The 17,916-nt window shown below is 42.3% G+C and overlaps 1 protein-coding gene across 2 annotated transcripts in view; it reads right to left on the bottom strand.

Moving 5' to 3' along the window:
* PAFAH1B1 (platelet activating factor acetylhydrolase 1b regulatory subunit 1) overlaps positions 1 to 16,303 on the bottom strand; it is a 29,919-nt gene extending 13,616 nt beyond the window's left edge. Inside the window, exons 1-3 of one of the 2 annotated variants that reach the window (XM_030462178.1) lie at positions 16,103 to 16,303; positions 735 to 946; positions 448 to 532 (exon numbers count right to left, since the gene is read on the bottom strand). In XM_030462178.1, coding sequence (XP_030318038.1) covers positions 448 to 532; positions 735 to 766 — 117 coding nt within the window. In that variant the 5' untranslated portion in view covers positions 767 to 946; positions 16,103 to 16,303. Of the gene's footprint in view, positions 1 to 447; positions 533 to 734; positions 947 to 15,867; positions 16,057 to 16,102 lie in introns of those variants that run through there. The other variant, XM_030462179.1, reaches the window with a different exon arrangement.
* Positions 16,304 to 17,916: the final 1,613 nt, after the last annotated feature.

Genomic DNA, 17,916 nt, shown 5'->3' with positions numbered 1-17,916 from the left:
TAAGTCACTAGTATCTGCACAGACTAACAAAACAGAGCTGCTTACCAGATCTGATCAACTCCCATTAACCTGTTGGGCTTGCCCTCCTAAAGTAACCAACTTGTATCAAGAATTTCAGGCAATGATTTAGCTACTGACCCAATTCCAATCACAAAAATAAATGCAGCATTGTATAGATGAGTGGGAGCCAGACATATACACATAAAATATTAAAATATTAAAAATATGCCCAAGTCATTAGCTGAAGATAAAGTTAAGAGTTTTGCTCAGAAATACTCAATTCATCTAATTATTACTTTTTAATTTAAGCTGTATGAGTTTACCACCTCCACTTCTGAGCCTCCATGAGCTAATAGGTAGATAACACGCATGTTCAGCATGGATGAAGATGCCATAAAATTAAACTCTTTACTCAAAATACAGATGAAGAATCTTGATTGCACTCACCACATCTAACTCAGCTTCCTTTTTAAAAACGGAATATGCCTCTTCATAGCCATTAGAACGAAGGTAATCTGCTATTGCTCGATTTCTAAAAAACAAAGAACAGCATCTTCAGCCCCAGTTCTGAATAAAAGAAGAGATGGTTCAGACTTTAATTTCTTCCATGCAGTACAACACCTAGGATCACAGTAAATTATATAAATACATTTGGCAAACAGATTTTGCTTCAAGATGTGAACAGCAGGATACATTTTTTTATTTTAAATTTGGTGAAGAGCTCCATTCCTTACAGTTCATCTCGTTGCCTTTGTGACAGCACCATTGTGGCTGCGATGTCAGGGTGACACGATTCAGCAGTGACTGCCTCCTCAAGAGCTGAAGTCTTAGGAACCCTGGATCCACAATTCAATCTGCCACAGTGTGGCTTAAATCAAAAGTGTTTTTCCAGACGTGAAGTCCAAAAGGAAATCTGGAGGCATTCAACTCAGAAGATTCAATCCATCTAGAAGGAAGAGAAACAAACACACTTAACTTCCTTTGAATAAGCATTAGGTCACTCTGGACTAACATCAAGATTTCTGTACTCGGATTGCAACACCGTTTTGGACAGAAGAAACCAACTAATGTTATAAATGGGATTTTTTTTTGCTAGTCTGGATTATGCCCTTATAGGGCACCTTCAACCTGGTCTGAGCAGCCTGGAGAGACTTAAGCATTTTATTCCCACTCTTCCCACCATTATTGCTTCAGGAAACAAGGAGCTGAAGGAAGCATCTTCAGTAACAGCTCAGTTCTAGTTTGTAGACAATACCATTATAATTTCTTGTGATGACAAGAACTTAAGCCCACCATAAACAGTCTACCTGTTGCATTCAATACTATCAAAGGTTTACTCTCCAAAACCTTCTATCCTCATGCTAGATTTTTTTATCTTCTGTAGATTCATCTCTTCATCAAACTAAATCCAACAAGACCCACTTAGTTAATGTTCAACACATACAATAGATCAGCCAATGCTCTCCTACATCTTTCAGGCTTAGATGCAGTGCTTAAGGAAAGACAGGTAGATTATTACACAATTATATTAGAAAAATTACTTCTTTTAATCTAGTGAGACTATCTAAAGGAGTTCCAAAGAACTACATTCTAAAAGATAATACTTGGCACCTTTTCAGTCATGTGGTGACACAGCTTACCTACACTTAATCTTTTATCTAGCCCATACTTGGGGTACAGAAAACTGTTAAACAGATCTGCCATCTTATCAGTAATACAATTACCAGGGTGCAGAGTTGCCACAAGTCTGTTACTCCAGCAGCGTTCAGACAACAACTTGATTATTAGAAATCTGACAATGCAAGCTAATTCAGAATACAGGTGAAATCTGACATATTTAAGAGCAAACTGTTGAAGTCCGTCAGAATTGTGCCTTTCACAAGTTACTCATTTACACACACACACACACACACACATTTAATATCTCCTTATACTGTATCAAGAACTTCAGTATTCTTGGTGTACAATCTGCTTCAAGTGGACAGCTTTAATCTCAGCCAAGGCAACATCACCAGAATCATTTCTGCAGCACTGCCTTTTGATTTCTGCACTGCAGATACTCTTTTGGAAGCAATATGATTATGAACAATGATAAAAGTTCACATTTCTTCCATACCTGACAGGAGCCTGTATGTAACACAGAGTTTACTCAAGCCATTAAGCAAGTCATTAAGCAATGAAATAAAGTGAACACGACAATACACAAGATTAGGAGATAGTAGTTGGGTTTGTAAACTACTTCAGGAAACGTGTCCTCACTGCCTCTCCCCTACTGCTGCTCTACTAAACATACAGGTATGCAAGGTTCACTAATGTTGGATAAAAACATTGGTAGGGAGCCTGATTTAAACAACAGCTTTTCTTACATTAAATTTTTTTTTAAATACTAAGCTTGTATCATTAATGTCTACTTATCCATCACAGGGGATCAGGAGCTTGTTTCTAAACCTATCTAGGCTCTGCTGTCTGCTTCAAAATAAGCTTAAGCTGCAAGTTGCTTTTATTTCCCTCTGCTGGTGGATTTTCCATGTCCAATGCTGTACACCCTAATACTGCACTGCCAGCTGTTTCAGACAGAAACACCCTAAACAGGCAAGACATTATTTCATTAGTTTGACCTCTTCCCTAATAGCTATTTCAGAAACAATTCAGTTGAAAACTGATAGCACAGGCTGCATCTTTACAGAGAAGAGAAGCAGTCACTTCACTCATTCTTGTCCCATACCCTGCTTCCTGACAGGTAAAGAGGAACCTGGTTTTCAGTAGAAAGTAGAAGTTATCAGGTACAAATTAATGGAAAATTAGGTTTTATATTTTAAAAAATCTCCTGACATCATCAAAAGAAGTGCCCTCTAGAGGGCAATGCTGCTATAAATTTAAGAACGAAAAACCAGAGGCTTATAATGGCTGAATCTCTGCACTTCAGTATGAACATAGCAACGCTTCCAGTGGTGATAAACACTGGAGAACAACAAAATAAGGTGGCTCATACACAGAAGCATGGCTTGCAGCACAAGCTTCCAAAATCTGCCTGTACTATTACCATGGTAAGAAACACTGTATTAAAAATGGAAAGTGGTTTTTGTACTATGCACTACCACTAAGAAGGGAATGCCTTGTAAATCCAGCACCAGTGCAGTAACCCCAGTAAAAACAATACCCCAATATTTTGACAGTTTTGCCATTGTGCCTAAGAGCTGTAACTGTAGCACTTACCTAAAAATAACAGCAACTGTGTTTACAAGGTGATCCTTGACATGTTATCTAGTTAGAAAGGCATTTTTCCCCCTCAAATTAGCAGTCAAACTTCTCCTGTACCCCCAGCACTTAACACCACCTGGGCAGCTCCATCACTCCCTCAACTGTTACTCAGGAACAGGTCTCAGTACCAGATAAGCTGCAACACCTACAGAGCAAAGCAGTTATTTCTGCTACTAGCAAACTAGTTAACAAACAACTGCTCTACAGTATCTCACTTCTCTGAAGTGTCTGTTTCAAGTCCCCTTCTCAATATTCCTGTTTTTTAAATTATGAAGGCACCTGAACATAAGGCCAAGCATTTTAGGGTAGCTTCCTTTTTATACACCCTTTAGCAAAAGCCAAAACAAAAAGAGAGAAAATAAACAAATGGGGAATAAACAAATGAAAACAAAACAAAAACCCCACACAAACAAAAATAACACCATCCAAGCAAAGAGGTCCAAAACCAAAAAGCCCAAAAGGACCCAAGTTTAATTATATACCTGTGTCTCAGAAACAACTAAGAATGGATTAATATTGTCCACTGCCTTTTCTTTAGCTAGGGAAGGCTTGGTGCCATCCCAACTCAGTGGAGCCAGACTAACCAGTCCTCCTCCATTGCCTATCAAGGCTCAGTCACCACTGTGCTACACACACCCACAACCAGCCCAGTAATGAGAGAAACCAGTGTTCAAAGAGAGCCCTTGGGAAAAAAGCCAAAGCAAAACCCCCAAGGAAACAACACCCGATCATTACAACTTGCCTGAAATCAGTCATCTTTAGTATCAGCAGCTTGCTGAGAATAAGGTGGTATCCAGACACAGAGCTAGATCTTTTCTAAGAGGAAATATGTCTTTGCATAATTTTTTTTATTTGTTCTGTATTAAATATAGGGAAAAAAAGATTGAACCTTAACAGAGCCACCCATGGAGTAATATCTACTAATCAAGTGTAAACCAGGATGTGCCTTTTAGCAATAATTCCACTTAGATTGCACAACATTTTAGATTCCAACTTAAGACCTATTTGATGTATCACTATCTGCCTATGTAACAGAACTGCGTGGCAAACCCCTGCACATGTGCAGTCTCACAACAAAACAGGCAACAAGTGTTCTCAGCAAGATCCCTTGTCCTTATGAGCATTTTAAAAGTTGGAAGCTAGACCTGGCTGAACCCTTACACTGTAACAAGTATGGCATCACCTCCTGGCAGCACAGCTCAGTTTTCCAGGCTGTACACGTACCTGGTGGGAGAAGGGACACAGCCACCACCCATCAGGGCTCAGGCCACTTCTTTATGAAACAACACAAACCCTTCCAGAGCTGTGGGTAACATCCTTCTCAGCTCCTCAACAGGCAACTGCATCTCACCTCAACTGCTAACTTCTTCTATTTCTTCCTTTCAAGCTTCTAAAACATACAGAACTTTGATAAAGAGCAATAAGTTGGGCAGAAAAACATGAAAAGTATAAAAATTCTTCCTTGTAAAGGAAGGTGGAAGCAGCACAGTGCAAGTGCCTCTGGCTTGCTCATTAAAAAAGGGAAGTGGAAGACCCTTTGCCTCTTCATGTCTAAGAACCCCCTCCCAGCTTCCTAAACCAGGATTAAGAGGTTCCTGAGCTGCACCACACACAGCCTGCTGCAGGAGCCAGCTGCACTCACAAGACTCACCCACACATTTACTCCTATGGAAATTGCTCTGAGGCTCAGCAATTTTGCCTGATGTGCATTTAAAGATGGTCCCACCCTGGTGGTAACTAAACACATACCTTTTGCAGCTAGCTGGTGTTGAGGCACCCAGCTGAGTATAACTTCTCACTTGAAGTGGACATCTCAGATCTGATATTGTTTAGGAACCACCCTCTTCCTGAGGGTGACTAAGATCCTAACAACTCAACAGTTTCTTCTTCCTGACTTTAAGCAGTAGCTCCCTATTCCCATGTGTGTCAATGGGCTGAAGTGTTTCCTTGATTACTGGAAAACTTCTCAGTAACTTAATGAGAGACCTGCTAACCATTCATAAGATGCACAAAGGTTCAGCTGTATTTGTTAGCTCTTTAAGACAGCTATATGGTAGGTACACAAAGCTAAACAGATACAGTCACCCCAATGAGGGAAGAAAAAACAAATTAAACCCAAAAATTTTTAAAAAATCACTTCCAGGCAAGAGATACATCATGCCAATAAACCCTAAACCTGTCTCACAGTTACTTCTATGATGATGGTTACACTTGCTTCAGGAGACATTTAAATATTATTTTCCATAAGTATCCTCCAAATGCAGTTGAGAGACTACGGAGTTGCACTAACCCTTCAGCATTTTAGTCTCAACCTGCCAAAAATACCTGTTCACTTATCTCAGTTAGCATCAAGCAAGAGCAAAGTCACTAGAATCAGAATTTCTAAGACTGTCCATTCTGTGCACATAAAAAAAATACCAAATTCTGTCTCTAGATTGTTTGAAAGTTCATTACATTTTTACATTACATCAGAGTACACTGGATGCTAAACAGTACTAAATTTGGTTTGAATTCATATACCTGGTAAAGACACTGTGCCCTGAATTTGGCATTTAGCTTTTATCTATTTCAAGCTGATCATCTACTTTGCAAACCTACAATGAGACTAAACAAGCACTTGACAACAGATGCTTTTAAAAGTAAAACTTTTCTTAGTTTTAACTACTGAATTAGTGTTTCTGGACTTCATCCTTGACCTACTGATTCCTGCTGTTAATTACTGCACAGATAGCACAGCTCATCGTAGTATTTAGAGTAGGATGAAAGTTTCACTGTTTTTTCTGTTTCACCAAGCCCTCTGTTTTACACTTATTATGACTTTGTTTAGCAACTGTAAAAACTCACTGCTGCAGCTTTAAATCAGAAGGTTTTATCTCTATGTGGCAAGGCACTATTCAACTCTTCCAAAGGAGCACACACATTGCACCACAACAAAATTGAAACCATAAATACGGAAGTCAAAGAAACCATTAGCTACTAGTTATTAACTCATGAAATAAATTATACCTTCAGTAAGATGTTTCACTGGTCCCTGCAAGGTATTAGTTCAGTCAGGGATTTAGCATCCCAGAAAGTGTGAAGGCTTTTGTCCTGTCAACTGTTTTACAGGAATCACACCATGGGAAGGAACTGCACCTGGTGCTTCCCAGCTGCCAACACACAACCACCAAGCTTATCAACATCCCACTAATACTGCCATCAATAGGGTTCTTTATATATAATTCTTACAAAGCCCTTCCAAATCCAAGCATTTTCATAAACATAACCTGAGATACCAAACTGTGCATTGCAATCAACCTTATCATGCCCCTCAGTCCAAGCTCAAAGTTCTCCATTGTTTTTTTCTTTTACTCCCAACAACTGTGTAAAAAACACTGCATGTGGGTCAGCACTGAGACAGCTCAGCTGACCAACAACACCCAACTCTGCTCTTCAGAAAAAGTTACAGTAAAGATCACTCCCAATTGAGATATGATCCATCTAAACAGCAGTTTAGCAAGTTAAACAATTATGTATTTTATTAGAAACATACACCAGGTAACAAAAGATATACATGAGAAAAACAACTGGTCACTCCTTTCACTCTAGACCCACACTTGGTACCAGAGCAACAGGGGGTAAGAAAACCTACACAAACATGAAGGAGTGACATGCAGGCAAGAGAGCAGAAAGCTGTTTCAAGCTCACTGAATTAGTAAATTCCTTGCAGACAGCTGTAAGTTCTAACCAGATTTTTAAGTCACCTCCATACAGCTCTAAAGAGTAATGATGAGAGACATTGTAGAGAAAGTGACACTACATTATAAAGCCTTTACAAGTTTCACAAGTTCAATTTTAATGGCTTCCTTCACAGCCTAAGTTACTCTGATTACTTAAGCCAGGGCTCTGCCATCAAGAAAATCCTCCCCAGAACCATGATGAAAGCCAGTCTCACCTACTGGAACTCTAGGCTCTAAAACTCTGTCATTCTGGTAATTTAACTCCTCAGGCCTACAGAAATATTTGCTTACCAGCTACTACAAAAACAGTCAATCAGCCTTAATGCATTAAGTACTTTTCCCACAGGCATATTCATCCCTCCTGTATTTTTTCTCTCTTAACACTTGAATTTTTATTACTTAAATGAAGAAAATCAGTTTCAACATCATTACTTGGTCCACCACATCAGCATCAAACTGTTAAATGTATCAGCACCAGGCCACGATCACCCTGCTGCTGTCTAGCAACCTAACAACCACTGCTGACCAATCTGTTATTCCAGATATTGGAATAAATGTTCATAGCTCCTCCAAAAACTCAAAAATAAAGTAATTAAATTTCTGCAGTTTTAATGACCGTTGCTTAGTCTCCACAGTCTTCCCCACAAACACTAAACACATAACTGCAGCTCATTTTAACAAAAGTTAGAGGAGACAGCATAAATCACAGAGAGAATGCACAAGCAGATACTGAACAGACCCAACACCTTTCAATTCTAAAAGCTCAGAGCTGTGCACTGCTGTGCTTTAAAAACAGTGTATTTTTGCTTTTTTCTTGGGGAATCAGAATACCCTAATAAACTCAGCTACAAGATAACTTATAGTAAGAAAATGGAAACAAAGTATTATTATGAAAAAACATGTTTAATAATATTCTACAAGAATATTTATTTGAAGGAGACAAAATCTGAGATCATATTTCCAGACTGGCAGGTTAGGCACACCTCACACTAAGAACCTGGGTGCTAAAAAGGCAGAGAAGCCATTATGAGCACAAGGAATACACAACTGAGTTCACATTATGAATCATTTACAGAGTTCTAGATAGCTTAATCTTTAAAACTTAATTTGTAATAATTTAGAATTCCAGGAACCTGCATAAAATTCAGAACAGTCTTGAGTGCCAAGTCACATGCTACCAGCATGTTTCTCTTATACATTCTACTGCTCTCAAAAGAGGAAACATGGAGGAAAACTCCTTGAATTTTCTTCTGAGCTTGTTAATGTATCTGAAATCCTAGTTTGGATAGCCTCCTCTCTTCAGGAATTTTTTCAAGCCCAGTGAAAGGCAAGTCACTCATGAAGAGGTAGCAGAGATCAAGCCACCAAAAGACTAAGTGAACTAACACAATCAGAATTAAATTCCACAAATCTTTAAAGGGGAAAACATCCCTTTATGTATCAATAAAGTAGAAACTCTTGTTGCATTGTCACTTGCTACATGGCTGGCATGTTAGATCCTCACAAAGGTTTTCAACAGTGTATCTTGTTTCATAACATACTGACAAGAGAAAATGAAGTGGTTATTTGTGACCGGTTATTTGCAGGCAATTAGAGCTACAGTCCTGTATGGGAGAAATAGGCAGTACTAATTTTCTCTTACACCTGTAGGTTATACTGCTGAACCCTAGCAAGCATGTAAGAACAGCTTCTTTTAACCTGCACTGATTTTTAATGGTCTGATTTTGTTTTACACCCAGTAAGGAAAAAGCTGCTTTATCTAACTCAACCCACAGAAATAAGACAACTCTTCCCACAAAGGTACTCTAGAAACAAGATTCCACAGAACAGCCACGCAGCTCTCCTTGGAGTACAGCAAACATACCTTACCCTGGAAAACGTTAGAAAGAATCACGGACAGGCCAGCAGGGATGGGTTGAAGAATACAAGAGAGCTGCTCATTTATGAGCTGGGATAATCTTTTTTCCACTTTCCAGCCTACATCAGTAAAGCTAATTGAAGGATTAAGGCAGAGTGAGCTGCAACAACTATCTTATTTTGGAAAAACCTAACAGAAAGGAAATCTCATCTGAATTACAACTGAGCCTTATTTTCAATTCACACTTTTAGCAAGATTGTTATATTCTGCAATTAAGTGAACTCTTAAAAATGCCCACAGGTCTTAGAAGGACAGGACAGGGGGAGAAGGGAGGAGGGCGAGTGTCACAGTGCACTCAACTATTCAAAGCTGCTACTCCAGAGCTGTTTAGAGAAATCCACCATGCACACCATGGGTTATCTGGATGACTTCAGAAAAAAAAATTTCAAAATAATGTTTGTTAGGTCAAACAATATACACACGTTATGTGACAGCAATTCTAGGACTCTATTTAAGCCACTTTCTTTTAGCCACTGAGAAAAGAGTGCATGAACTCAGACCGTGTTCTTATGGTTGGTCAGCAGCCATGCACTGGATTTGGACTTTGCTCTTTGCAGTTCTTCCATGCAGGTCACAGCTCTAAATCCAAATTGAAATATTTGGATATTTCCAAACTGAAACTTGCAGGAACATATATGTTAAAGCTTTAGAAACAGAAGGTCAAAGCTACAAACAGAAATTCAGATAGAACTTCCAGACTTGGAATCACTGACAGCCCTCTAGCCACTTTCAAAGCTTGTTGACCAAAAATGGCTTCCCTTGACAAGTAGAGAGGGAAACAAACAAACATCTTAATTGTCATACATTCAACTTTTATCCTATTACAGGGAAACAGATTTTAATCTTCCATGACTCCGGCACCAAAATAATGCAACTGGGGTTCTTGTAGAACATGTCATCTTTATGACCCATCTTCACCTACTACACTACTGGCCCTAAAGCAGGCAGACAACACCTGCTGCCCTCCTCCCAGCTTTACCAGCACCATTTATCTCCCATCCACTGCACAAGGAGTAACCATCCTGCTACTGCTCTCCCTTGAAGGAAAGGCCCTCATCTAAGTCAAGAGAGCAGAAGGCTAATGCAGAACTCCTTTTATTACTGAAAGGGAAAACATCTTCCTGTGCAGAAGCAATATCAGCTAGCACAGAACTGGGGCCAAGACACAGCAGGCAGCAGGCTGCAATACCCCCACCTCACTTCTCTTTTTGTTGTAGGCATTTGTTACTGATATCACACAGTAGTGGACATTATCTACCATTAGTATTCATCCCAGCCTTATCAGTGTGACAAAAACATTAAAGAGAAATTTCAAGTTTGTAGGAACAGTGTTAGCTGTTCACAAGATCTTATTACAAGAATGACAGGCACGATGTTAGAACTTGAACCCCACCTCACTGTGCTGCAGAGGAACTGGAGGGTCAAAGCTCCTCTCAAGCTTCCCCCAAGGCAGTCTGTGCTTGCCACAACTCCAGCAGAGTGAGAAGCAAAAACTTCTACCATCACTGACCCAATAGACACCATGTGTGTCAAACACATATACAAAAATTAATGACAACATCCTCTTAATAGATTGTAAACACTCTAGCACTTAAATAAATCCAATTGCTTACCCCATCTTCTTTACCACCACCAAAGCAGGTGCCTCATGCACAAGACAAACTACACCACTGTTTCCTTATGGTGGGAAGAGTCACTACCTGCAGGTAAGCAGGCTAGATGTCTCTAACTCATTCCTCTTAACAAAGGATAAAGTTAACACCTCTGCTTTAGCATAAAGCCATTTCCACACTGGAAAACAAGGCAGGGGCAGTCTACAGGAGTGTAGGGAAACAGACCAAAAGAACTTAAGATTTGTGGAGCACAAAAGCAACAATTAACATTGACATAAGAGGGAAGGTATAAATAATCTTCATCACGAAGCCACCGTGCTATCTCAGATGTAAGCTAGTACAGCATCATGCCATAAAAACTGCTACCTTTAGCCCTTCCTGAAAGGAGCTATGGCCACTGACTCTCCAGCCAGCACTGGGGAGCAAGAGGTGCTGCAGAAAAGTGCATCTGGGGACTCACCCAACAGGGAACTATTTAACAACAGATCTGAGAAAATTAAAGGACAGACATTTGCTGCAGCACCACCTATAAACCTCAACCATGATGTGCTGTCCCATAACTGGAAATACTTTTGTAAGACTGCAGCAACCAGTTACTAGTTAAAAATATTGGTTAGGCTTTCCAGAATCAGCAAAATCACAGCCACAAAGATCTATTTATTACATTTATTTAGCTACAATCCTTATCCAAAAGTCCACAAGCAGCCAAGTCAAACTGCCAGGCTCTCTCAGAAGCAGTACTAATAAGGAAGAAATGGCAAAGGTAACTCTAAATGTAATAACATGTACTTTGAATTCATAATGTTGATTTTTTTGTATATAGTTTTGCATGCACCAGTTGACACTGCTCAGTACAGCAATGCCATGCACACAGGACTGGCTCTGGAGAGGACTGTGTGTTTACAGTACTGGTGAAATGGATCTCAGCACACACTTTTTTGTAAGTACCATGCTGCTTTGAAATTTTTCTTGACAGTACACACCAGCATGAAGTGATACCACAGGTGGCTTCCATGACTGTGAACTGAACGCAAGACAGCCTAAGTCACAGCCACCTAATCCCCTAAAGAGAGGGTATGAGGTTAAAGAAAACAGAATGAGCTTTTAAACATGGTGAATGAGACACGCATGGCCTCATTCAAATCCTGACTCAATGAGTCTTAAGAGGAAAAGGTCCTTCTTTAAACAACTAAGATACAAGTAAGATACACACTTCTGTAGGGGCTAACCTGGAATACCTAGAAAGTTCACCAGGTTAGAACTAGAACTAAATTATTCATCAAGTAAAAAACATGGTACATTCAAATGTTTCTAATACGTAATTCTCATCAGTAGGTCTCAAATCATGTCAGGAAAAGACAAAAGCATTGTGCTAAAATAACTGTAACAGTAGAAAAACAGATTTTATTCAACCTAAGCTAAATGAAGCCAAAATGCCATCAACTCCATTTTCAGTACTGGCACAAGACTTCCATGCAGAAGATGACCATGTGAACACTCCTGCTAACTTGGACAGCATTTATACAAGGAATTCTGAAGAAATAACTTTATGTAGTTGAAAACTAGTTTTAGGTCAGGATTATGTCTTAGTGTAAATGCCTATTTTTTAAAAATTAAATTGAGGTGTAACCTACTCTGTCAGGCAGATCAAAAGACAAAGCAACATCACTTATTAATGAACACCTGTGCTCACAACACCCAAAAGCCACATAAGGAGACCAGTTGCAACTTCATTAACAGATCTGCATGTATTGACAGGACATAACTTATTTCTTGTGACAGAAGAAACCCAGAACCATTTTGATTAAAACACATAGCTCCAATACTTGGGAAATATCTTCTTTTGCCACCAGAAATTACATGGAATAAGCTGGACACTCCCCCATGGCTTATATGAAATAGGAAAATATTACTTATTAAAAACAATTAATTATATTGACCTCTTCATTTCCTAAACTTAGGCCTAAGCAGTTCTTATTTTCAAGCTAACAAGTATTTCACTGTTTACTTCATGGACATTTCTGCAGCTCTCCCACAGATTTTGCCTTTGGTTGGAAAATGGGCCTGAAGTTCACAAAAGTAGGAGAAATCTGAGTGAAACAAAACTGTTTGAAAACTGCTGCCTTCGTACTACTATAATTACAACCACTGTAGATCACCAATACCAGAAGCAGCTACAAAAGCTCGTGAATAAACTTTGTTAACAAACACACACAGCATATTCCTGGGCTACAGAGAGGATTTACAGAGGTTTTACAGCTACTGTTTGCCCAGAACATCTGACAGGAGGGTACAACTAGGTTATAATTCGTAGTGATGGGAGTTGGTTATAGAGCTCCTGAAGAAAGCCAACGCTGGAGTGTTGGGCAATAGTTAATTCAATAGCTGTCCTATCAATAGCACACTGCATGGACAAAAAAGTTGAGACCTGACAAAGCACAGAAACTGGGAACTCAAGGCTGGGTGGAGCACTGGGAACAGGAGGGAGAAGTGTCTGCAACACAGGCAAGACAGACCTTGCATACAGTCATAAAGGTAAATATTAATGCCTTTTTCTTTTGTAGAAGAGAAATTAACAAGTTACTCCTCTACAGAAAGTAACTGCCATCAGTTCAAGGAAAAAAAAAAATCAACCAAAGTTATATGGTGTTGAGTGTTTTACTGCATCCTTCATTGCTCATAGCCTGGATTCCTTTTTAGACACAGGCCTTTGGTGAACACATCCACTGAATCCTGTAACATCTTCTCTAAGTAAATAAAATACATTTTATAAAAAAGCCACTACCCTTTAATTTAATTTTGGGCAAATTAAAACCAACACAGTCTTATCTGTGTCTTCCTACCACCAAAAACCAGACTCCAGAAATCAGTCCAGTTGCAGAGAAAAAGCAAAACCTCATCTTGCTTCAGAATAATTTGTGTTCAGTGTTGTACTTGCTCTGATGAACTCCAAATCCAGGTGGGAATGCAATGAGCCACATCTGGAACAGCAGAGCACTTGCACAAGCAGCCCTTCCTAGGTGCTTCATCTGATCCCTATTGTACTCCCCAAATCCTTTGTTCCTTCTTACTCAACTTTAAGTCTACACATCAGTATGACCCTCGTGATGCATCAGGACCTGAGTGGTACAGCAATGTTCTTATGGAGCCATATTGTGCAAAACAGCTTCCAAAATCTTGAGATGTTATTTTATATGAACTTGGCATGTAAAGAAAAATAATGCAAATAAGTCTGTATACTAATAAGAGTCACTCTACTGTGAGCACTAGAAAAAGCAGGAATTGTCTTCTCATGTGTCCACCAATAACCCACTCTAGCCAAGAAGTTATATGAACAAATAATATCATTAAGCAACAATACCAGGGGTTGTCCGTATTGCAAAGAATGATGAGTAAAATACCCCCACAAAAAATTACAATTCTCATCTAAAGTGTAAATAAAATAAATTCAACAAGTGAATATCTAAAAGTGATGGATTGAAATGATTATCAGACAACAAAAATCTGGCTTTGCAACAGTGACTGGTCACTTCTCCCTGTCAGACAAATCAAGATCCACCCTGCAGAAAAATAAGCCTCAAAACAGAATGCGAGATTTGTTTCATTTCAGAAGGTTCCTGCACCATTAGATCCTTCCCTAAAGAAGAGACTTCATTGTTACGGCAATTAGTATTCCTCCACCCCAGCAAAACGCAAGCAAAGGGAAAAAAAAAAAAAAAAGCTATGAAAGGGTAATCTAGCCATTTCGCAGCTTTGCCTCCTTACTCCACCCAGTCTCTTCACTGCTCAATGGCTGCACACAGCATCCATAAACATGGATATATCTAAAGAAACACACAAAAATGAGATCTCTGAGAACAAACCAGAAATTTCCAATAAATCTTTCTGCCTAAAAATATTTTCTTTGTTTAGTTCCTTAATGTAATTTTCCTATTTAACAAAATTACGCTAAGGGCAAAGTAACATTTTGATAGCAGACCCTCCCTCTTTTGAAAACCAGCCGAGTGCTGCAAAATCATTTATGAAATGATCACCACTGAATGTAGGTTCTTTAACCTCCATCTCCTAATACTATATAAACAATATAGTAAAAGAATCTCCACATAAATATATAATTTGGCTGGGTCAAGATATCCAAACATTTATTTACAGCAACATAGTGCTTATTAAAGATTTTTAATATATCTTAAATTAACCTCCCACTACCTCCTGGTTAGGTAATTCATTATGAATTGACTTGACCTGCAACAACCAAGCCCTCTGCTGCAGCACCATCAGCAAGGAAATGTTACCAGCAATACTATAGCAAAGAAAGGGAACGTGTCACATTATGCTTCGTATTAAAGGTCAAGTTTAATTGCATCCACCTTAAACAACAACAAAAAATGATTAAAATCTCCCAGCCTCAGACCTGAGTAAACCCTAAACTTTTTAAGAGAGGCACCACTCCCACCCCCCCAACTTCCATCAAAAGCCCTGCCTGCGCATAGCCTTCTGACGAAACAAAACCTCAAAAATAGCAACAAATGGAGCATTTTAGCAAACTCGATTGCTATTAAAAGGTTTTCAAGTAAAGTCGGTGCTACTGTAGACAACCAGGCAACGATATGACCCCAAGAAGGAGAGATGAGACCTCCCTCCCCCGTTTTCACCGCAGCTGGTTCTGAAGGTCTGAGCCACCTCCTGCCAACGCTTCCCTGCTGGATCACTGCAGGAGAACGGGCTGGATGTGAAACGAGCCCTCCAAATAACACCGACTCCTCTCCCCTGGATTATCAATTTTCGTTTGTTTTCCCTGCTTTGGCCGACTCCGCCGATCGGGGCCCCCCTTGCCCAGCGCCTGCCTTGTCCTCGGAGAGGAGGAGGGAGGAAACCCTCCGGGAGGAATTCAGGAAGGGATGCTCGGTGTCCTCTCCGGCACACGTACACCAGGCTCCTCACCGATATTTTCATCGCTATTAGCGCCCGGGCCATCGCCGCCTCCTCCTCCTCCTCCCCGGTATCTTGCTAAGTCACCCGAAGAAATGGAGCGGCCTAAGTGGTGGGGGTGCTGAGGGGAAGGACGCGGGGGCCGGGAGCGCCGGAGCCCCCGCGGGGTTTGCTCTCCGCTCCCCTCGCCCCACCCGCTCCCTTGTCTGGCCCACTCCTCCCCCGCGCCCTGTTTTCCTGCTAAGTCACCGGCAGCGAGGTCGCCGCTGAAGCCCGGGAAGGGCCAGGGGAGAGGGGAAGGGACCGCGCCCGGCAGCCCCCACCGCACCCCGCCGGGGAGCAGGGACCGTCCCCCGCCTCGCCTCGCCTGCCGCCCTCCCGCCCCGCCGCTCTGCCTCCCCCGCCTCCTCCCCGGCTCCCTCCTCACCAACGGGCGCGGCCGCCATTTTGAGAGCGAGCTGGAGAGAAGGAGGGAGGGGGCAGGAGAGGGAGCGGAGGGCGGGGAGCAGGAGCGGAGAGGAGGGGGGAGAGGGAGAGGAGAGAGCCGCACGGGCCCCGCCGCCGGCCGGGACAGCCTCCCGCAGGGGGCGAGAGGAGCCGGGAGAGGGGAGGAAGGGAAGGAAGGAGGCAGCCGGGGTGTGGAGGCGCGCTACCGGCCTTACCCGAGCCGCCGCTTCGCTCTGCTCCGTGGGGGCGGCGCCGCCCGCCTCTCCCATTCACCGCTGCGGCGGGGCGGGGCGCGGAGGATGGGGGTGTCCGTGGGGGGGAGTCCCGGAGGCTCTGGCCGCTCGCACCGCTCCGCGGTCTCTGTCAGTGGCGCCCCGGCCGCCGGGAGGGAGGGAGGGAGCGGCGCGGCCCAGCGCGGCTCTGCGCATGTGCGCGGCGGGGGCGGGGACTGCCGCCGGCCGCCATCTTGGGAGGCTGAGGGAGCGCGCCTCTCCCGGCATGCACCGCGACACCGCTTCCCGGCATGCTTTGCGCGTGCTGCGGCCTGCGGGCGGCCCGGGGAGACCGGGACCATGAACCGGGACCAGAACCGGGACCGACACCGGGCATCGGCCCCGCGGGCTCCGGGCATTGTAGCTTCCTTGTCAGTGGAGAGCCTTCCCGGGCGCCTGCGCGTCTCGGGCTCCTCACGGTCCCGCAGTTGTGGCCGCCCTGTCACACAGAGCCCGGCACGGGCGCGGCCGCTCCTTGCTTCAGCAGTTTTAATGATGATAAAGCTGCCTTGGTGATGTCCGAATGGCAAAAAAATGCTGCGAGTATCAGTGAAGAGACCAGTACTACGGGAAAGACTAGGAAGAGACAGAGGAGGCAGAGTAAATATCAATTCTTGTTTGCTTTCCGTGCTGATACGGAAATATATACATATAATATATACATATATATAAGTATATACCAGCGTGGTGTGTATGGTCACGTACAATGTATACATCCGTGGTGTAGGCTGGAGGATGCTTGCTGGACCCTGCCCATGCTGCACGCAGTGTCTGGTGCTGTGTCAGGTGGGGAGAGGAGTGAGGTGGGAACAGCTCTGTGCTGGCTTTGTTGTGACCAAACTGCTGCAACTGCCAAGGGAAGCCTTAGAATCATAGAATCATAGAATTGGCTGGGTTGGAAGGGACCTCAGAGATCATCAAGTCCAACCCTTGATCCACTCCCCCCGTGGTTCCCAGCCCATGGCACTCAGTGCCACATCCAGGCTCTTTGGAAAGATCTCCAGACACGGAGAATCCACTACTTCCCTGGGCAGCCCATTCCAATGCCTGATCACCCTCTCCAGAAAGAAATTCTTTCTAATATCTGTATATCAAAATATTGTTGGTTGAACACATCTGTGTTCCTAGTGATGAACTTGGGCACAGACCACTGACACTTCTTCCCTGTGACCTGCCCAGGAGCTGGAGGGGACCAGGCAGTCTGTAGTTCTCTAGATGTGACCATTGTGTTCACTGCAACCAGCAAGCAGGATATCTGCAGAAACAGGGACTGAAATAAAGGATAAGATTTTAAAATGCTGCAATTGCCTTTGCTTTGTTTTGTAGAGACAGCAAAGCTGCTTTGGTATTCTCAAAATTCTGATGTATCAGGTATTTTGGCATGTGTACTCCAGGTGGTAATTAGCATCTCCTCAAGAAATGAAATCCATTTCACAGAGATTAATGAATTTTCTCAACAGTTTTATGACACAGGTATCTTATTTCTCCTTTTACAGCAGGCTTTCCTTGTAATATCCTTGCTTCATACTGGGATGAGAGGAAATCCCAGCTCCGAGCACAGCTGAACTATCTGGAGCCCCAGAGCCCATTTTTCTTGATAGTTTCCTTGATTGCCAGTGTTCCTTCATAATAGAAAACATACCCTGTGCCTCAGCAGGGCTGTGCAGATCCAAATTGCTTAGCTCCTTCTGATCCCAACTTCAAGTTTTCCTTAGGATATTCCTGAAGTAAATGTTTGCAACTTGCACAGCCATGCT

The sequence above is a fragment of the Calypte anna genome, chromosome 19, assembly GCF_003957555.1.
Source record: "Calypte anna isolate BGI_N300 chromosome 19, bCalAnn1_v1.p, whole genome shotgun sequence".
NCBI classification, from domain to species: Eukaryota; Metazoa; Chordata; class Aves; order Apodiformes; family Trochilidae; genus Calypte; species Calypte anna.
The sequence above is the reverse complement of the archived record's forward strand: the minus strand, read 5'-3'. Positions and strand labels throughout refer to the sequence as shown.